The sequence below is a fragment of the Bombyx mandarina genome, chromosome 21, assembly GCF_030267445.1.
Source record: "Bombyx mandarina strain Sakado chromosome 21, ASM3026744v2".
Taxonomy (NCBI): domain Eukaryota; kingdom Metazoa; phylum Arthropoda; class Insecta; order Lepidoptera; family Bombycidae; genus Bombyx; species Bombyx mandarina.
Window position 1 is genome coordinate 2,224,007 of NC_143227.1, and position 23,135 is coordinate 2,247,141.

At 38.1% G+C, this 23,135-nt stretch overlaps 1 protein-coding gene and 1 non-coding gene across 2 annotated transcripts in view; one reads left to right on the forward strand and one right to left on the reverse strand.

Moving 5' to 3' along the window:
• The window catches only part of LOC114240344 (uncharacterized), a 74,183-nt gene that overhangs the window by 44,609 nt on the left and 6,439 nt on the right, over nt 1-23,135 (forward strand). The window contains exons 6-11 of the mRNA XM_089736169.1: nt 3,195-3,392; nt 5,579-5,677; nt 6,695-6,793; nt 10,677-10,814; nt 19,491-19,566; nt 22,837-22,941. Coding sequence (XP_089592295.1) covers nt 3,195-3,392; nt 5,579-5,677; nt 6,695-6,793; nt 10,677-10,814; nt 19,491-19,566; nt 22,837-22,862 — 636 coding nt within the window. The 3' untranslated portion in view covers nt 22,863-22,941. The remainder of the gene's footprint in view (nt 1-3,194; nt 3,393-5,578; nt 5,678-6,694; nt 6,794-10,676; nt 10,815-19,490; nt 19,567-22,836; nt 22,942-23,135) is intronic.
• TRNAC-GCA (transfer RNA cysteine (anticodon GCA)) lies at nt 8,168-8,239 on the reverse strand. The gene has a single exon. It is a non-coding gene; the product is annotated as a tRNA-Cys (tRNA).

Sequence of the window (23,135 nt, forward strand, 5' to 3'; positions counted from 1 at the left end):
TGATATCATAATAAACACAAATGAGAGGACTCGTTCGCCGACAGGACCGTCGTCAACAAACATTGTCCGAATTGGGTCAACACACGACGCAACCCCGTAATATTTAGACTGCTGTTTCACTACGCCATGAACGAATTCAATTATAACGGCCGTCTGGTGTAGTGGTATGTGACATGGTCACTACACAAGGGGGTCGCGGGTTCGAATCCCGCCAAGGGAAGATATTTGTATGATAAACATAAAATGTCTTTTCCAGAGTTATGGATGTATATTATCTAAATGTATGTGTATAATAAAAATCTTACATTTATTTCCGTTATCTGGTACCTGTAACACAAGTTCTTTACGAACTTAGCACGGGACCAGTTAACGTAGCTTGATCTTTAGTAAATATATATTTATTTAATTATTTACAAAAAAAAAATTTTAATCGATATTATCTCATTATTGTGATTCGCATGGCCAATTTAAACCACTAATCATGGTTAATGAGGTCAACGGTAAATTACAAACGTCTTATTTACTTTTATCATCTTGGATGACAGATACAGACAAAATTCTTTATAGCAATAATCAATGGACTTTAGGCCTCTCCCAAGCTTAGAAAGAAGTTGTTAGTCTGCATGCGATTTCAGCTAAATTCTACTTGATTTTTTCATAAAAATATAGTCATTAAAATATCCCACAGCAATATAAATACAGAAATATTATTACAACATACTGGTGGTAGGACTCTTGTGAGTCCGCACGGGTAGGTACCACCAACTCGCCTATTTCTGTCGTGAAGCAGTAATGCGTTTCGGTTTCAAGGGTGGGGCCGGCGTTGTAACTATACTTGAGACTTTAGAACTTATATCTCAAGGTGGGTGGCGCATTTACGTTGAGGATGCCTATAGGCTCCAGTAAGCACTTAACACCAGGTGGGCTGTGAGCTCGTCCACCCATCTAATCAATAAAAAAAAACAGTAAAATACGAATAGGCAGGGTCATAACACTTTATTCCCATTGTAACCGTAATACATAATATGTATTATACTTTGTAGCACAAACTTCAACAACGTTTTTTTTAAATATATGGACGGAAATAAACTGAAAACTCTTATGAAAAGTTTAATACAAGCCTTGAAAGAATCGCAAGATGTTTTCCCGGTAACCGTACTCGTCGAACTCGACAAAGAGGTCGGCGTGCAACTTAACCCATGCATCAGCCTGCTGAGCTTCTCGCCGCATATTCTCAGCGGGTCGCGATTCCGATCCGGTAGTAGATTCATTCACGAAGCAGTTGCTCCTGAGTTGTTAGGTCTCCTTCCGAGGCGCTCGGGCAGCTGTTAGCAAATCCCACCCCTCCTTGCTCGCCCACCTGTTCTGGTAAAACTGGAAAGGCCTCCGGGCCACCAGTAATCTTTGAATCATAGCAAAATATATATGTTTTCTTAATTCGTGATTAAATTAACTTGCTATATGCAAGTTAATTGCATTGTGGTAAATGAGAGTGGACTGTATTTATTGGTTTTGATATATTTATTAGTCCTTATGTGACAAATTAAAGATATATGAATATATGAAATCAGTGCGTCGCCCTTGGCGGTTGGAATTGAAAGGGGATAAAGTGTTATAGCGGACGTCGCTCGTTGACACTTTTGACGTTCCGAAATCCAACATAACTGGCTCATATGGACCTCTTGCAGCGAGTGTATCTATATATTAATACGTGAAGCAAAAACTTTGTATCCCTTTTTACGAAAATTTCGCGGACGGAGGAGTATGAAATTTTCCACACTTATAGAGAATATAGAAAAGAAGTGCACAATGCTAATTTTTTTTTTAAAATAATGCATAAAAGATACATAAAATCAATAAAGAAAACATTACACATACTACATACCATGTATTTGACGCACACACGCATGCATACTATTTATTGTCAAACTTTTGATCTTGACGTCTGTTGTCAAATTGAGAATAGATTAAATATTGTTTGTCTTTATTAATATTTTTCTATAGTGTAGTCTTGGCGAAATTTGTGATTATAGAAGTATAAAATACAATCATAATAGTGTACAAACTTACAATTCCAATTAATTATAGTCGAATGAATAGCACGACTCATACATATCGAAACGTAAACACCGCTTCCCGCTTTGAGATATGAGATCGAAGAAAATTGTAGCGCAATGTACTGCCTCTGCTTCGATCTGTCCCTTTGATGCCTTTGTCCTTGTTCTTTATTCAACACGTGGGTGATAGTTCAATACTTATATACCTACTCGCGGTTTCAAATATATTTTTTCAATATAGTACCGAATATAGCTCCGAATTTGAATATAGTAATGTACCTTTTGTTATTTTAGTGAAAACAGGGCTTAAGGTACGAAATGAAATATGAACGACCATTTTCAAATGACCATTAAAACATATTTCGTGACCAAATTCCAAGGAGTTTTTCTTGAAAAGCCTCCTTACTATGACCAAAACAATGTGTACATTTAAGTCTATTTATTTTGGAAACAAAATTGAAAAATTCATACGTATATTGAAACTTCAATCACGCACTTTTAACATTCTTGACGCATAGATTACATAACCGTATTAACATTTTTGACGTCGCGTTGCGTTTTTAATTTAATTAAAATCACTTTACTTTTTACTTAGCTACGAGTATGTATGTACTATGTATGTCGTTAAATATCGACTTAGGCCGTAATCCATCTCTCTATTCGATACCCAATTAAATTACGAAAATTCTGGAATGATGATTGTAGCACAATTTGAGCAGTGCATGCGGTTGTACGTCTCGTCGCAATCGCAATATACTTAGTAAAATAGGAACTAGCTACACATCGTCAGATTACAGATATAGAGTTATTAGCAACATGCTTCGTCAAAAAGTAAAATACTTACTTTCAGATACAAGCGTCGTCATAAGTAACTTAAGTTAAATTACCTCCGACTGTAATATCTTTTTATTTTTCTATAATCTACAATGTAAATGCCGCCACCTACATGAGATATGAGTTCTAAGTATAGTTCTCAGTATAGTTACAACAGCTGTCCCACCCTTCAAGCCGAAACGTATTATTGCTTCACGGCAGAAATAGGCAGGGTGGTGGTACCTACCCGTGCTGACTCACAAGAGGTCCTACCACCAGTAAAGTTGTTAAAAAAGATTTTTTTTAAGTAAGCCTGGTCCACAGAACGGTCGTACGGCTCTACACATGGCTTGCGAAGGCGGATACTCCTCAACTGCTAGTCTCCTGGTATCACGAGGTGCGTCTAAGGAAGCCAGGGACAACTCCGGCAGGACTCCAATACACATAGCTGCAGTTCACAGACACACGGAGCTCGTTAGGGTCCTTTTGCAGGCGGAATGCTTCGTCGATGCGGTTGATGATGTAAGTATTTAACTAAAAGTATCAGTTACAGTACTTTGTGATTAAGTATTATCTACGTGTCACTTCTTCGAATTCATGATGCCCTGTTAGATATGTAGGCGAGCTCATGGGGCTGAGCATGAGACTTTGCTAACATTTGACCTAGCAAGAGCAGTGCTTCTCAGAATCTACCATCGGATCGGAATCGCGATCCCCTGAGAATAGATTCGACAAGAATCTCTGCGTCTGTGGTTTAAGTTGCATGACGAACCTTCGTCGCCTTTCAAAGAGTTTGACGAGAATAGTGACCGGTACTTGGAATGCCTAGAAGCACCAAGAGTGGACCGGTAGGATCCGAAATGACGTGTTTGAACGTGCTTATGGATGTGACCTACCCGTGCGCGCTCATAAAATGCCCTCATTGCGTTGAAAGATAGAAAAAAAAATATTAAGAAAGGTAGTTTTCCAATTACAGCACAAGAGCGCATTATGCGGCATAATGCTCAACGTGGAATGTTCCAACTACAGCAACTCTTCGCACAATCGAGCACTCTCAAAAGTAACTGCTCTCGCGTGATACTCGCAATCGATATCGACTCAGTGACAGAAAATTGACAAGTGTTTTTTCTTTAAGTTGGCATTAATCCAAATTTTGTTTATATTGATCGAAATTTTGTTTATATCGTTAGTAATATTATTTAATGTTAAAAAAAATTGTAAGGCTTTCGTTTCGTCGTAGTTTCTTAGAAATAATCAATGTTAATTAAAACTATGCTAACTTAGCGCACTCTGCTGATGCATTTGAAAACTAATTCACGTTCCAATTAAGCTTCAGCATAATTCGGCATTGTGCGTCACTGAGTCGCATTATGCTCTGTAATTGGAAAACTACCAAAGACTCCAACCTCCTAGTGTTTATATTAGCCTGCTAATTTACTCCTATATCTTGATCGTGTCTAAGATGTAGAAAATGATCCCCCTCGGTAAAAAAATATAATGAATCCTTATACGAACGTAATAAAAAGCCTGAAAAAGAAATTAAACAAAAAATCCTTAACCAGCCACATCATCTTGTCTGTTTGTTTGTTTGTTGTAGCCGAACTTGGAAATAGAAGATCAGTTTCTTAACAGACTTTCATTGTGTGTGTAGTGAAGAAATCCACAATTATTTACTATTAGGCTAGATGTATGCGAGAAAAATTTACGATTCTGACTTTGAAATTTGATAAACTATAAAACGCAAAACCAAAAGTCAGTCACCTCAATAAAATTTCGATGCGATAGCTTTGTTGTCATTACAGTGAGCAGTAAAATGGAATTGCAAATCACGATAAATATTTCAAACATATTAAACGACAAGCGTAATCGTAAACTGCACACTAAACAAATTATTTAAATTATTTTCTTTATATTATATTTTAAATTAATACTTCTATACATTTTTATTATATCTATCTTAACCCATCTAGTGCTAAACTTATTTTCACATATTTACCCATAATCATAATTACCCATAACTACAGATTAATACATTACTTATGCCTATAATCAAACTGCGCAACAGTCGGTGTTTCAACGCTTCGCACTGTGTACGCATTAATAGAGTCGATTTATCGACGGTTCACACTCTGAAGGTTAAGACCATAATTAAATCTACTTTTACACGAAAATCTGAAAGTATACGATGAAAAGCCGGAAAGAATGTGATGACAATAAAAAACACAAGATTAAATTGTAAAATTAGTTTTAGTTATGTCTGGATGCTTTATACATTAGTCAGAACAACGTATAGTCATTTAAATAGCAATTAAGTCAATGTATCAATCAATATTACTGACTTCTATTACTTAATATCTAATAATGGTTATCAACCACATATCTGGGTAAAGTTTTTTTTTTATCCCTTAGATGGGTGGACGAGCTTACAGCCCACCGGTATTAAGTGGTTACTGGAGCCCATAGACATCTACAACGTAAATGCGCCACCCACCTTGAGATATAAGTTCTAAGGTCTCAAGTATAGTAACAACGCCTGCCCCACCCTTCAAACCGAAATGCATTACTGCTTCACGGCAGAAATAGGCAGGGTGGTGGTACCTACCCGCGCGGACTCACAAGAGGTCACCACCAGTGAAAACGTAGATTCATAGTACGAAGTTCAAGTAAGGGATGGGTGAAGTAATGTTATAGTGCTGCATATCTTGCAGAGCGGTGTGACCGCGCTACAACTGGCATGTGCACAAGGCTGCCGGGGCATCGCGGAGCACCTGCTTGAGTTTGGGGCAAATGTTCACTTACAGAATAACGTGAGTTTTTTTCCCTACCTATTCGCTGACCTAAAGGGCTATACTAATTACGCGCGGACGAGTAGGTGTGCTCACGGGCTCAACCTACGAGAATTTTCTAACACTAACCTTAGCAAGAGCAGTGTTTCGCAGAATCTACCACCGAATCGGAATCGCGATCCAATGAGAAGATCCGGTGAGAAGTTCTGTGGGTTGTGTCGACAACAGGTTTCGACTTATTTCTGTATTATTGTTTTTGTATATTGACAATCTTAGAGAGAGAGGGAACATAGTTTATTGCACACTAAAACGCAATTAACATTAAAAAACAGTCTACAAGCCGATACGTTTGCACAATAGGCGCTCTTATCGCCAAAGGCGATCTCTTCCAGACTACCGTTTTAATTTACAGAAATTCTGGAAAAGATAAAGATATAGCAGGTATGTTCCGGTTTACTGTTAGAAATACATTATTTTAGAAAATATATACATACAATAAATAGATATATACTGTTTACATCTAATATAAAATAACTATTGGATTTATGTACTAATAGGCATATATACTTATATAAACATAATAAATCAACAATATAGAAATAAGTAGCAGAAGAAGAAAGAAATAAAATGCAGATAAGTAATGTTCCTTTACCATTCTTTTAAAGCAGTTTAAAGTTGTATCACCTCTCACTGCATCCGCCAGAGCATTCCATTCTCTTGCAGGCTTAATCGTATACGCTTTTTTGTTAGGTACATCGTATTCCAAATCACAACGGTGCCAAAGAAATTATCAATTTCAATTTTTTCGAAACAATATTTTCCCTTGAACATATTATATAACTACTAGCTGACCCGGCAAACGTTGTTTTGCCATCTATAAGATTTCTAGGAAATTTATAATGTAGAAAAAAAAACGAACTTATTATAAGTGTGTAAGGATGTGGTATATGAGTGAAAGAGGCATGTAGCGCTGTGAACGATGAGGGAATATAAAAATAACAAAACCTCAACAAAGTTTTCTTTGTTATGTTGAAACAGGTAGGTTCCTCGGCTTTGCACGCCGCGTGCGCCGCCGACGCAAATGACATTGTGGAGCTGCTATTAGCCAACGGAGCAGATCCCAGCCTCACCGACCAGGTAACTCCTCGTCAGCTATGTGCGCCTGGTACTCGATATTTGTGAGATTTCTTCCATACTTATTATTATACACATGTATTCATGTGGAATGTAGTGGGCGGAGTTTTAGAAGTTATCACATTATACTCCTCCCATCTATGCTGCCCTGGTAATTGAATATCATTTGTAAGACTTTCTTGTATCCAATCTCTAAAGGCTTTTTGTTTGTAGTGACATTTTGAATCGTATTAAGGCTTAATTTAAATATTTATATATAAAAAACAATGTGTGTGTGGGTAGGTTCACCTAAAACTCGAGAGGCGGTTGTCCGAATTGATATGAAGCTTTGCACACATTTAAATGATACTATGACCACTCGAAGCCACTCGACTAACATAGTTACTTACGCTAGTGCCGGATAGGTGGCGTTGGTGGCAGTAATTTTTATCTTTTGAACCATAAGTCGAATTGATACGAAATCTATAAATATAAAAGAGAATGTTTGTGTGTATGTAAATTCACCTAAAATTATCTTAGGTAGTAGTTAGCTTTCTAAATCGAATGGTTTTTATGTTTTAATATAATACTGTATTTTGTAGCGGGCGAAGCTGCGAGCACAGCTAGTTTATTATAAATATGTTTAATACGTACATTTGTAAATAAATAGGCAAACAGATAACACAGCTTAGTACAGTTTTCTCATCTCTTTATCAACTGATTGTCTTTCTTTGTTTGTTAAGTATCGGTTTTTATAAAAAAAAAAATTTCATTTTCTTAACGTCAATCATAAAATATATAATATTATAAAGAGGAAAGATTTGTTTGTTTGTTTGTTTCGAATAGGCTCCGAAACTACTGGACCGATTTGAAAAATTATTTTTCCATTAGAAGCCGACATTGTCCCTGATGAACATAGGCTACTTTTTTTATTTTTTTTTTATTTTTTTTTTTTGGTTTCATGTGTGTTTTAATGTTTCCGAAGCGAAGCGAGGGCGGGTCGCTAGTCATAAAATAAATGTGAAAATAATTCATGATAAAATAAATCTAAGTCAGTCATTATAGTTGAAAATTGATTACTGGACGAACAATACTATCATTAATGTTGTCATGTAATTTGTTTTTAATGAATGGAGAGGTTTATGGACAAAGCTACTTCTTTCCGTTTCTATTAGCCTGGTATACGAGCGTCATTCATTTGTACATTGTAAAAAAGCATTTGATGGGCGGCGGTGAGAAGTATATAAAGGACCTTTTTGAAGCCGTTCAGGCAGTTGATGGTAGACTAGATTGCTCTTAGATGAGCTCGTGATCCCCTAATGTATCTAAAAAGGCCTCGAGCAACCGGAAATCCTTCTTGCTTGTATTATTTAAAAATGAAAATTAAAAAAGAAATCTAGGGGACACCCGGGTTTGAACCGGGGACCTCTCGATCTGCAGTCGAATGCTCTACCACTGAGCTATATCCCCACAGTTTGATGGTTTCAAATTAGTAATTGTATCTTTTAAATAACAAGACTAATTTCAATTTAATGGTTTTTCGAAATCAATTCTTATGCACGCGACTTAAAAATCAAAACTGTCTTTCACACGCTCATCCTACACAGCCTATATTGCGTTGTGAAATAACTTAATCGCCCACTGAAAATGCAAATGGTTCGTGTGCATACATTTCAACTGTGGCTTATCTTTTATTACTTTAAATGTCGACGCTATTATCGTTTTGAATAAAAAAGGTTAGGAGTTTATGCAAATATGTTTATAGCCGTCGAAGTTAATCGCATTCATAATGGTAGGCATTTTTGGTAGGCGGCGGCTTGGCTCTGCCCCTGGCATTGCTGAAGTCCATGGGCGACGGTAACCACTCACCATCAGGTGGGCCGTATGCTCGTCTGCCTACAAGGGCAATAAAAAAAAAAAAATATAATTCTTCGAAAATAAATAAAAATTTATAGGGACGTTTGTGATTTCGAGCCCTTTAGCACGCTATTGTTAGCATGAGCCGTATCTATCTGTGTAAGGCAATCTTTCAACTGAATTAGAAGACGTCCGATTAACTTGAAAATTTGCGCGCGTATCATGGACAATACCTACAGTGATGTTATTATTTTTGATAAAAAAAAAAATATTACGCTCGGAGGATAATATCCGGGTTTGGATCACCCGAATGGGAAAAATAATTATATAAATTATATTTCAATCCGGTTTGCCTTTTTTATGTATAAAAAATGTTTTTTTTTTAAATGATTAACTTTTTAACTATCTCGCTCGGATGGTCTGGCGGTACTTCTACATAAATAATCAAGTTACAATCAAAACGTCGTTCAAGTAGGTAGTGTCCCAAAATTAGTTAGGCTCCTGGGGATGTTAAAGAGATCCGACAAAAACGTTACAGCTATTCAAAATATTTGTTTTCCTTGAATTCCCCTCAAAGGATCCTCAATTCCTTTCTTGGATTATGCCACGTATGGGAGACAGTTTTGATCTTCTCATATTACAACTTTATCAAGTTTTGTTCTCTATATTAATGCGAAGAAGCTACGCATGACTCCCAGTCGCTCTAAATATTTTGTAGGTCTTACTTCAATATTTCTTCTTATTCGGGAAATTCAAAACTGAATTGTATTTTAAAAAATGTATCTTGCGTGAACCAACACGACATTGTCTCAATAAGTCTGTTCTCTCAAGCTACCTTAAGTAATGAAGTAAAAACCTCACGTCATTCTTTCTTAGAACAAAATTACCGTGAAAATTAAATGTAATTTCGTACATACCCGGCTCCCAGAATCAGGCAGCAGGTTTTCGTTACTGAATTATTGAAACGGATCGACCTCCGTGCCAGCTCTGTGCTCCTGATACACAATCTGTTGCATAATACAACTTAGTATCGAAAATATGTTGTTTTTTTTCTGGAAAATTTCTGCACTTACGTGGTGATTCATAATTAGGTACATACCTAATTGATTTAAATAATTAATAGCTTTGATAAATATCGGGGATGTACAATTTAGGAGTCATCTCCGCCACTATTTGATACAGTCGGGATCACTGTCATCACAACGGACATGCCACCACCCAACTTTGTCTCGGCTTTAGTCTATAATGTCTGACTGACTCAGTGGTGCAGTAGTTGGCGACCATGTCAGTTGCGGCGAGAATCGTGGGTTCGATTCCCACATCGGACTAACATTTGTGTAGTGTAAACAATAGGTTTGTTCGTTCTTTGTCCAGGTGCTTATTACCTACGTATATTATTAAATGCATACCCATTGTCACGGATTGTTTCGAACCTCTGGATCTATGAAGAGACTTCGGATCTCTCTGGGCTTTGTACCTTATGTTCCATGGGGCACAACTGTTACCGGGACAGAGTTCATCTAAATTACGTAGAATCACTGCATTTACCCACAGAAGTTTCCAGATGCCTATTTCCTACTAACAATCCGATATTTTACGCCCGAGCGCTATGACATGCCGTTCTTCAAATGAGAGTTTGCGTACTTTTTGGTGGTAGGACCTCTTGTGAGTTCGTGCATGTAGGTACCACCACCCTGCCTATTTCTGCCGTGAAGCAGTAATGCGTTTCGGTGTGAAGGGTGGGGCTGCCGTTGTAACTATACTTGAGATCTTAGAGCTTATATCTCAAGGTGGGTGGCGCATTTACGTCGTAGCTGTCTATGGGCTCCAGTAACCACTTAACACCAGGTGGGCTGTGAGCTCGTCCACCCATCTAAGCAATAAAAAAAGACCTCCTCATCAGTAGACTGGCTGTGCCTCCGGCATTACTAACTTCTATAAGCGGCAGTTACCATAAGGTGTACCGTAAGCTTGCTGACAAAGGCAACAAATATACCTACCTGTCGTTAATGAAAACGGCTTCGCTCTGTGACACCTCCGATCTGTCCAGTGGGCCCGCTCCCCGCTGACCGTGGCTGGTGGGGCGGCGGCCGACTCGCCTCCGGAAGGGTTCCGACGCGCCGCGCGAGGTTCATTCTCCGCAATACTGGACCTCCTTACCGCCACCACCAATCTGGACCACCACAGCGTAAGTACCATTCATTTAATTTCCTACTCACCTGGCTGCCATAAACCATCATACATCTTCCTCAACCCGTGTCCATCCAATGCTGAGTTTAGGTCTCATACATCCGTTGTTGAAATCCAGCTATCTATATCTATACTAATATTATAAAGAGGAAAGATTTGTTTGTTTGTTTGTTTCGAATAGGCTCCGAAACTACTGGACCGATTTGAAAAATTCTTTTTCCATTAGAAGCCGACATTGTCCCTGATGAACATAGGCTACTTTTTTTTGATTTATTTTTTTATTTTTTATTTTTTGTTTCATGTGTGTTTTAATGTTTCCGAAGCGAAGCGAGGGCGGGTCGCTAGTGCTAAATAAACTTAGCTTACTATTAATATATAGAAATAGTCTTTGTTTGTTGTGAACCATGGGCGACCAAACTCCCAATAGTCCATAGACATCAAAATGCCAAATGGAGGTCACTTAGAGATTTCAGCTCGAAATGTTACCTGTTTCCTATACCTAAAGTCCGACAAGCAATACTGGTTCTTAGTAGTAATATTCTGGAAGTCAACACTTACCCGTTAGTAAGTTAGTAATGTTACGGCTCTTTTATAAATATATGGCATTTCTAATGAGCTGGTTAATTATTTGAACCTGGTATCCGAGGCCTGATAATAACTACTAGTAAAAATTTGCACCTTTAGAATTATAGAGACCCATTTCGAAATTTTTCGATTTCAACTTCAATTAAAAAATGGACATAGGACGACCATTTTCAGCGACTCGTAATAATCAAATGACCGAAAGTAGCTTAAAAAGGGACAAACTTATCCATCGGTCTCTTTCACACCGTCCCCTTCCTCTACGTCTATTCGATTTCAAAATTTTATTCGATTTTTTCCAAAAAACATTTCTTGGCTTGGGTCTGTATAATTCTAAAGGTGCAAAATGTTAAGTAGCTTCCGGACAACGGCGGATCCAGGGGGGGGGTCATGACCCCCCCCTGAGCTAGTTCCAGGACTTGAACTAACTTGGACTAATTGAAGAACATCATGATTTATTTATTATCTATTGTTATCAAAATTAAATTATAAGTTCTTAACTTGCCCACGACTGTGACCCCCTCCTGGCGCCAAAGCTGGATCCGCCCTTGCTTCCGGAGACCATAAGACATCAAAAGCGTAAATCCCGCCACTAACTTTAAATCTCAGTTCCATAGTATAACGGCTGTCTCGTCCTTGAAATAGATCCTATCAGTGCTTTGCGGCAGAAATAGGAACCCACCTAGATGCAAACCTACCCTCGAGGGTTCAGAGGGCGTCCTCCGAACCCTCCGTCCGTATCCCCCAAAGAAAAAAAAAACATATATGTAGAAACTTTCACTCAAGCACCAACTAGACGGCCAATGATTATTACAAATCACTTGGATCTAGCGTACGAAGGATAGGCGAAAAATGCTATTGTCGATCGAAGGAATGAACGAAAAAAAGATATATACCTATATGTAATAGTTTTGAACTTTTTTGGTTTTGAATCATGAAATGAGTTACAAGGGAAATACAGAAGGGGTCGCAATAACAAATGTGCTGTAACAAACTCGTGTTCCGATCCTCTTTTTGATTGTTTCGTGCGTAAATTATGAGACGGCTGGATGGTCCTTCAAACATTATCTTATTCGAACAAACCTATTTGGATTTATACATGTTTCGCTCTATAATTGGGTATCCAACCAACCCAAAATAATTAAATTATTTGATAGAGACGAAATAAAATTATTTTGGTTTTTTTTTAAATCTAAACATAACGTGAGCTCGGGGCTTCCTCTAATAACAATTAATTCAATTACAATTACAATTAATTCATCGCAAAATGTCGAAACGAAATTACCGGAGCCGCGCTCAGGGCTCACCGGGAAGGCTTACAATATGCGAATCGATTAATTGGAAACTAATCAAATTAATTAAAATCGCTACAGCCGAACGCAAACGTCGTACATGGGATAAAAACGTTTTATTACTTTGTTTGTTATTTGTGAACACTGTTTTTATTGCAACGGACGGGAAGCCGAGCCCACAGTCTAATTTTCTACCAAACGGTTGAAAGAGTATCCAAGTATCACGTGATATGATTACGATATAATATGATTATCGTCTCGTTGTTACCATCGCACCGCCCGCCACCGGAGTAGAGTTCATCCATACTGCCTGGAGCCACTACGTTCATCCACACTGTGGGTTTCCAAAGATCTTTTTTGCCACGTACAATCCGGGTTTGGAATGAGCTCCCCTCCACGGTGTTTCCCGAGCACTATGACATGTCCTTCTTCAAACGAGGTTTGTGGAGAGTATTAAACGGTAGGCAGCGGCTTGGCTCTGCCCCTGGCATTGCTGAAGCCAATGAGCGACGGTAACCACTCACCATCAGGTGGGCCGTATGCTCGTCTGCCTATACGGCAATAAAAATTAAAAAAAAAAAAACGTTTTTTTTGTTTTTTTTTGTTTGGAACTCGTAATTTTATTTTTATTTGTAACAAGCGACCCGCTCCGGCTCCGCTCGGGTCTTTAACAAAAATTACAACGATATTTGACGTAGTTTAATTTTTTTAAATAAAATAAAACTTATTGCGGCATAACTATTATAGTTATATATGCTGTCGCGACACTTTTTTTTAAATAATAATGTGTTCTACAAAGTCATAGTACATTATTTTATTCTATCATCAATAGTTTTCGCAGGGCACTTGATGAAAAGAATATTTTAGGTAATTTTTTTACACATTCCGAACAACAACATTCGGACAGTCCGTCTACCGAGCAATTTCACCCGGCTCGATGGAAGATCTTCTCTTTGACGCTACCTTCCAAAAGTTCAAAAAAGTAACAGCTGTTTTCCCTAAATAGCTTTTCAACGTATAGTCGACTAGTGACAAAAACTAAATTTAAAGCCAGACAACTCCATACAAAAACCATCTCAAATACAACACTGAACACGCTGGACTAATAAAATTAATTTACCTACGTAGGTAGCTACTTACCGTTACGAGATGAGAGCATATCAGTTACATTTATCTTATTCTTCATTACTGCTTTAACTAACTTCTCTTATTAAGCCGTGTGTTTTGTTTTTAATGACTTGTTGTTTTAAACTAAGAACGGTAATCAAATTATCAACCATTAAGTACAAATAATTAAAAAGAACTAGGAACAAAGTTGGTCTTCACAAGAAAAGGGTTGCAAAACAATCAATAAAAAATATATACACATCGGTTGCAGTACAGATATTAATAGACATTATTGTGTACATTACTTATTAAATCGCGATTTAAGGTAAAAAGTTATCATAATAATACCATGACATAATAAAAATAAATTTAAATTTTTACTCTCACGTTTTTATAGAATAATTTTGTAGCATTTTTATTGTTATTGTTCACGATAAGAGGATCCTAAATAACCAGCTAACTTATCTAGCACATGGGATCTTATTATCGTGAAGTTGAATACCCATGTCAAACAAGCTGTCAGATCTCAAGATACTGTTAGTTTGTTCTGTGTGAAATGAAATGGTAAAAGTCTGGAAACATTTTTATTGAAAAATAGAGGAGTGGAGTGTGTGATTTGTTTTATTTTGTCTACTTAGTGTTTCTTCAGGTTTAAATGTGTAATAACGGTGGTTAATTAACTGTTTAATATCTGTGAAAGTGCACAAATGTGGGAAAATGAAACAAAGCTGCTGGACGTAGCTTCTCGGGATCCTCCAAATAGTAAACTGAAAATCTCAGTAAATGACCACAATTTTACTGAGATTATATTTCATCCCATATCATCTCATCTCATCTCATTTCATTTAATTTCATCTCATTTCATTTAATTTCATCTCATTTCATCTCATTTCCTTTCACTCCATACTATTATTTTTCTTATGTAAAAATAAGAATATAAATTAAAATAAGACATGACCTTAAAGGTCTTAGTTACCAGGTCATAAAATCCCTTTAGAAATGTCGACAAACTGAACACCTGAATCGTCCGTGAAAACTTTAAAAAACTCGAAGCGTCGAAAATAATAATACTAATAACATACTAATAATAATACAATAAGGACAGAGTAATAAAGACGAAATTAAACCTTTAAAGTAGTTTTAATCAACTTTGTACGATGTTGAAGCTTTACATTCATTTCATTTTCGCATTATCAAGCTGCTTTCAGACTACGCTATAATAATATAGTGCCATATAGTATAGCAGCTTATAGTAAACCAATAATATATAGTATAGTGTGAAAGTGTCCATAACAATATATGGTGCACGATATTGTTGTGCTATGAGCTATAAACTATATGCTATTATTTTATAGCGTGGTCTGAAAGCAGTTTCATTTGCCACTTAGCGCCCTTTTAGTCCCGCCCCTAGTCACCTATAGATGACATTCGATTTCAAAGTAATTGATTGAACAGAAGTGTGCCTTAAAATCGTAATAAGCTGATTCACTTTGACATTTAAAATACTATTAAGGCCTGATGATACTAAGGGCTTAATATCGAAAGTTGAATTCTTGAATTCGTCTTTCATTCAACGTTTTGAGCTACTGAGAAAATTCCTTAGGATACCTAAAATCGAGTGACAAGAGCGAATTGAGATTCTTTAATGTTGTCATTAAAATACGTAGGATAGATTCCAAATTGAAAGTTTTACGATTAATCTCGGACTAGACATTGGAGGCTGCCGATTTAAGAGAGGACACGACTGGGAGCGATCACCTCTGGGCGATCTCAACTCGATCCGATCCAAACTTACGAATACTGTTTACTCTTTGATTTTGATTCAAGCGTTCGCAGCTATACACGTTATAAAAACTATTATTTAAAAGGTTCGTACCATAATTATAACTTGCTTTTTAGAACATTTATCTAAATACCTACCCACAGACACAGCCCACTGAGTTTCTCGCCAGATCTTCTCAGCGGGTCGCGTTTCCGATCCGTTGGTAGATTCTGCGAAGCACGGCTCTTGCTAGGGCCAGTGTTAGCAACACTCCTGTTTAAGCCCCGTGAGCTCACCTACATGTTAGGGCGAAGCTGAAATAGCCTCTCAAGGCTATCAGCATAGGTAAGAAAAATAATAATTAAATACTTGAGGATTACTGGATTGTTTTAAAAATTTGTTTAAAATGTTTGTAATAAGTCAGGCTATAGTAATGTTTATCAAAAAACAACAGTTATATTAAAAATTCATTGAAAAATTGATTAATTTCCGAAAACGACCAAAACCGAATTGATTAACTTAAGTCACGATCAGCCGATTCAGCTAGTTTCAAACAAATGAAAACTTTCTATTCTTATTTTTTTTAGCTCGTTCATTCTCGTTGGTACCGGAGTGGATATTCGATTCAGTCTAAAAAAGGATTTCCGTTACATTAGATGGGCCGTGAATCCGGCTGCTATCTTGTTGAAAAAACCTTGTGGACGCGGACTGAAAATCCTAAAATTTATTTTATCTTTTAAATTGGATTATAGTAGAGTATTGTACTCGATTTTCATGTGTCATAGACGTAATTATAAAAATCGTTCAAGACCACGAAAGCTATATAATAAATACATAATAATATAAAAATGTATGATGAACCTAGATTATACCGAAAATTTTCAATAATTTTGCATTATATCAATTGAAAGCTGTATTAAAAATTAAAATTAATTGCAGTACAGTAAAAGCTCCTTATTCGGGCTTCCTTCTTCCGCGTTTTCACTATTCGCGGATTAAAAAAATACGACCCAATTCCTATATTCGCGGCTGGATTTCCTTATTCGCGGATTTAATAGGTACATCAGTACATATAAAACGATCTGTAAGAAGGATATGTAGGTATCCAACCAAATATTTTAAGTAAACGAGTCCTCAAATTGACTAATAAAAAATAAAACAGACCTAAAGACCTAAAAAAACCATGCCTTAAGTATGTTGTTAAATGATATCGCCTAAGAACGTATCCCCTATAATCCTATATGTATATGTAAATTACCATTCCATACTCACAATATTTGCATTCGCGCCATATTTGCGGAACATCTCATCATCTGATGCATAGCACATTGTAGTGTTTTCATGTGTGTGATCCTAATACAGGCAACAACATCAACGTAGGTACATCGGTTCACAAAATGTTTAAAGTGTTCATGCTGTGCCGACTCCGAATTAGGATTTTCTCCTGTGTTATTGGTCCCGGTAAACATACTAAGTCGAGAATTGATAGCTACATCGGAACCTCGAATACCAAATATTATGGGTACCGGCTACGACCCCTGATGCAAGTAGCCAACGCCGCAACTCCCTTACTGAACAAAGAAAGATGCCAATATTTGTCATACATATATTTTTTTCCTACCTATTCTAGTAACCTCGAGGGGTTATTCTAGATTCGCCGAGCTTATGGGGCTCAAGCCTGACGACGTTGCTAACACGAACCCTAGCAAGAGCCTTGCTTCGCAGAATCTACCACCGGATCGGAAACGCGACCCACTGAGAAGATCCGGCGAGAAACTCAGTGGGCTGTGTCTGTGGGTTAATTTACCCGAAGGGCTCGACGAGAACGATGACCGGTGCTTGGGGTACCTAAAAGCACCGTTAGTGGATAGGGAGGATCCGAAATTACGTGTTTTGGGCGACGTTGACTGATTTCCATTCGGTCCGCAGGATCGGGAATGTACATATTTCTGGCAGCGTGAATATTGGAAAAAAACATATTGAATAAAACATATCCAGCCAAATAACAACGAACATAATCATATACAAACAAACAAAGCATATCCATTTCATCATACAATTCGTATCGTTCAATGAACGAACCGTGATTTTTCCGTAGCAATGAATTTCAATCAAATTCCTGTTCGAACGATGAGAAACAATAAATGTGAAGCATCCGCTATTTGCTTCGGAAATGTTTTCGAATTTGAAAAACGATTATTTAGAGAAATGCTTCAGAGAATGGTTATGATAAAAAATTTATGAGATACGAAAGATATTTAATGAATAAACAGCGTGGAACGAAACAAATGTATAAAGGTTTTTGAATAACAACACAGAGAAAGGTTTGTTGTTATTAAAATTATTATCTAAGCTGAATTCTAATGAACAGGAAGAATGTTTTGCAGAAATACCTATCTAATGAAATTTATTATCTAGAAGGCCGTTTTTAATTGTTTTTTTTATTGCGAAGATAAGTTGACCTAACGAGGCACATGTATGCGCGCGGAACGTTTTTTCAAAAAATTAATTTCGCAAAACATCACTTAGATAAAAAATGTAATGTTAATGAAAATATCCGTAATATTCATATCTGGAACTCATGATCAGACGAAGTTCGCCGTTCCAATATGTATGCTAACATTCGTCTTTTAAGTCAGATATTACACTGCTTTGGATGCTTGGGTAATGTATTTAAATACGTAACATTTTGAAATTTGGCCCAATTCTGTGGCTGACGATTGTTCGTTCACCACAATGACTCTTTTCTATGATACCACTCCACAATGGTACGTACAGTATTACGGCCTGGCCACGGGGATCGGCGGTGCGAACAGCGAAGCGGTGGGCGAGGCGACCATTCGCGCAGCACCGTTTGCAGGCCACGGGTACTCACGTTCGCCGCCGCGACTAGTAAGGAAGTCCGACAGCGAAATGTCTATATTGAAATTATCTCGATATTGCTTACAAATTAATAGTTTTTTGGTTCAGGACCTATTATTTGGAAAAGATTGTGAAGTACATGATTTGAATAAGAATCGGAGTATACCTATAGATGGAGAATTCCACAAGAAGTACGAGAAATACTTTGAGTGGCTAGACTTCCAAATAGCTGGTCTAGCTAGTATTTCAGCTATATATTTTTTTTATTGCTTAGATGTGTGGACGAGCTCACAGACCACCTTGTGTTAAGTGGTTACTGAAGCCCATAGACATCCACAACGTAAATGCGCCACCCACCTTGAGATATAAGTTCTAAGGTCTCAAGTATAGTTACAATGGCTGCCCCACCCTTCAAACCGAAACGCATTACTACTTCACGGCAGAAACAGGCAGGGTGGTGGTACCCACCCGCGCGGACTCACAAGAGGTCATACCCCCAGTAATTACGCAAATTATAATTTTGAGGGTTTCATTTTTATTACACGATGTTATTCCTTCACCGTGGAAATCAATCGTGAACATTAAAATTTGTTGAGTACGTATTTCATTACAAAAATTGGTACCCGCCTGATATTCGACTACCGGTGCATCGCTCAACACCGGACGTCTTATCCGTTCGGCCACGACGAGTTTAAAAATATAAAAAAAAAAATTAATAAAAAATATAAAATATAAAAATTTCGGCGTTCATTTTTCGCGGCGAAAACAACTAAACTCATTTAATCACTGCACTATTCGCCGCGACTACCGCTCGACTCCGTGGCTTGCGCCGTCCTTATTCATGCATTTGTTTTGATCGCCCGCCGCATCGTAAGTCGCCCGCGCGATTCGCTCGGTACATTCCGCCGGTCGCTTCGCCGGTCGCCGGTGCGCGTGGCTTGTTAGGTACATTTCTATGCGCTTGTTTTAGTCGCTAGACGCTTCGCCGTTCGCACCGCGCGAATATTCGTATCCGCGAATGTCCCGTGGCCAGGCTGTTAAAGTTAGGTATCTTGTTGATTAATTCCAGGATCAACATTCAGAGGGCGCCACCACTCCGCGCGCAGAAGACAAGTCCGGAGGACGCTCACCGGCCTCGCATGATGGTATCGTAAGAATTTTATAAGAGCACTCACTCAGACACTAACTCACCTTCATCAAAAACACCGTCCGAATGTATTATTCACGATATAGGGGTTAATTTTAGAAGCGGTATTATTGAGTTTTCGATCTCATGTACCAAGGTTACGTTACGTTACGTTGGTCTATGGGTCGTTCAGTGTGCTTAGTGCGAGCTTTTTAACGTTCTCGATAGCGTAAAAGTTAGCTCATATTTGTATGGAATGGGATGGTTTGCCTACGTTTGTCGCTAGGGGCGCTGTTCCAACTGCATACAAAAATGGCTTAACTTTTGCGCTATTATTAAGATATTAAGAAACTCGCACTAAGCACGCTGGTCTGTACCAAGTACTGAATAATCTTTGTTCTATAAACACACTAAGGGAGCTCATATAGAGTCCCTTCTTTATTTCGCCGTAGTCGTGTTTTATGTAATTAACACCACAGTTGAAACAATATAAATTTTATTGTTGTAGCGGCATAAACAATTCTAAGTAATTATATTACATTAGTTATTAAACACATTATAAATTATTTGTACCTTTTAAATATTTGGCCGTAAAAAGGTCTCGTGTCACAGACTATATTCTGTTTCCCCATAAACCTATATAGTAGGGACACGACATATTGTTCTATACGTACAATTGCTTATATAAATAGCACCCATTTTGAAGGCACACACATAAACATATATCTATCTCGTTCTTACTCAGCACTTTAACTCGCATGAAAACAATATAACAGTATTTCAGTGCGTACATAAAATGAAACATGAATATACGTAAATGTCTCCGTCTCCGTCTAATGAGGCCGAAAATCCGCCATGTTTAGCGTGCCAAATGTCATTGTCACGTCAGTTCGGCCGTCTGTTTTGGGCATAGACCTATATAGTAGGGACACGACATATTGTTCTATTTTTTTTTTTTTTTTTCCCACCTAAGCTGATAGCCCTAGCGGCTATGTCAGCGTAACCCTAACTTTAGTAGGTGAGCTCACGGGGCTCAAACCTGACGATGTTGCTAACACGAACCCTAGCAAGAGTCGTGCTTCGCAGAATCTACCACCGGATCGGAAACGCGACCCACTGAGAAGATCCGGCGAGAAACTCAGTGGGCTGTGTCTGAGAGTTAATTTACTCGTCGAGCCCTTCGTCGCAAGCGACGGGTTCGACGAGAACGGTGACCGGTGCTTGAAGTACCTAAAAGCACCGTTAGTGGATCGGGAGGATCCGAGATGACGTGTTTTGGGCGACGTCGACTGCTTTCCATTCTGTCCGCAGGGTCGGGAATGTAGTTACCGGCGGCCACGATGAGAGGGTTCTCGTGTCGTGCCGCTTTATCGAAGTGGCGCATGGACGCCGACTGCAGATACTTACTGATGGACTCTAAGTCGTCAACCTCGCCCTTATCGATAAAACCTACTAACATTAAAATCTTCTGGGCAGCACTAAAACCGCCATGTTTTGTGGCCAGATGACGTCACAGTGGCACGAATTTTTTGTTGACGTTTCATTTCCTACTTCAGTGGTTTTGGGTTGTACATTATTTATTGACTTTGATATCGATTTAATATGATTGCTTATATAAAATTTCTAATTTTATCATGCTTAAAACATACAAAAATAATAATTAAAACATATTTTATAGGATCTCAAGAAAGTCGATGCCCCAAAACTATTATCTATATATATTTAAATTCATTATGGAGCCCTCATCCGAAAGATAGATTATACACTTAATATATTTGAATCCGAAATATCAGACACCATTTTTCGGTCGGAATCTATTCATCATGACACTAATCATAAATACCTCTTTAAAATATGTCATCAAAACATATTTAGACATTCTGTTTAGATATTTCGGGAAAAAGGCTACTCTCACTTGAGTGATTCAAATTTTAAACTTATCAAGGGACCGCCTGATAAAAGAAACACCTACAGAACAATTATTCGTTAATAAAATTACAAACGTCATTCCTTGTGACTTCCTCTCTAAAATCACATATTTATTAATTATTTAACGAGTTGACAATAGTGTTATAAAACAATTATATTTAAATAGTTCCGACGACTTTCTTGAGATCCTATAAAATATGTTTTAATTATTATTTTTGTATGTTTTAAGCATGATAAAATAAGAAATTTTATATAAGCAATCATATTAAATCGATATCAAAGTCAATAAATAATGTACAACCCAAAACAGACGGCCGAACTGACGTGACAATGACATTTGGCGCGCTAAACATGGCGGATTTTCGGCCTCATTAGACGGAGACGGAGATATTTACGTATATTCATGTTTCATTTTATGTACGCACTGAAATACTGTTATATTGTTTTCCTGCGAGTTAAAGTGCTGAGTAAGAACGAGATAGATATATGTTTATGTGTGTGCCTTCAAAATGTGTGCTATTTATATAAGCAATTGTACGTATAGAACAATATGTCGTGTCCCTACTTTATAGGTCTATGGTTTCCCACATCTCGTGCGTTCCGGCTTACGCATCATAAAAATGTGCGTTCATAAACGCCACAACACATATGCGTGCAAGTAATCATTGCATAGCACTTCACTTATCGCATTCGTAATCTTAAAATATATATTTATGAGTTAACGCATTCCGACTGGCGCACAGACCATACGTTGTGACGTTGTTACTGAAAGATGTGTATGCCTAATAATTTGGATACGGGGCGTCCCAGCACAAGGCGGGTCTGGTAATGGTCGCGGGAGTCTACTATTTTTTATTTATTGCTTAGATGGGTGGACGAGCTCACAGCCCACCTGGTGTTAAGTGGTTACTGAAGCCCATAGACATCTACAACGTAAATGCGTTACCCAACTTGAGATGTAATTTCTAAGGTCTCAGTGTACCTTCCTACCACCATTCAAACCGAAACGCATTACTGCTTCACGGCAGAAATAGGCAGGTTGATGGTACCTACCCATGCGGACTCACAAGAGATCCTACCACCAGTAATTACGCAAATTATAATTTTGCGGGTTTGATTTTTATTACAAGATGTTATTCCTTCACCGTGGAAATCAATCGTGAACATTGGCCAAGTACGTATTTCATTAGAAAAATTGGTACCCGCCTGCGGGATTCGAACGCCGGTGCATCGCTACATACGAACTCACCGGACGTCTTAGGCCTCAGGGCCACCAGTAATCCTTCTATCATAACTTAAAAAAAAGTCACAATAGAAAGGTTAGAGGAAGCCGCAATAGTGTTGTGTATGTGTCATTCAGCCGCGGAGGTCGGCAGCGAGAGGTGATGGTCGGCCGCCGCGCTGCTGGAGCGTCTCGCGCAGAGGGGACTCGCCGCCGACCCCCGCCTCGCCCTGCCGCCCACAGGTACTTAGACGCTCGTCTCGCAAACAGTCCATTTGTTAACTTTTTCTTTTTTTATGGCCGTATAGGCAGACGAGCATACGGCCCACCTGATGGTGAGTGGTAACCGTCGCTCATGGACGTCAGCAATGCCAGGGGCAGAGCCAAGCTGCTGCCTACCGTTTAATACTCTCCACAAGCCTCGTTTGAAAAAGAAC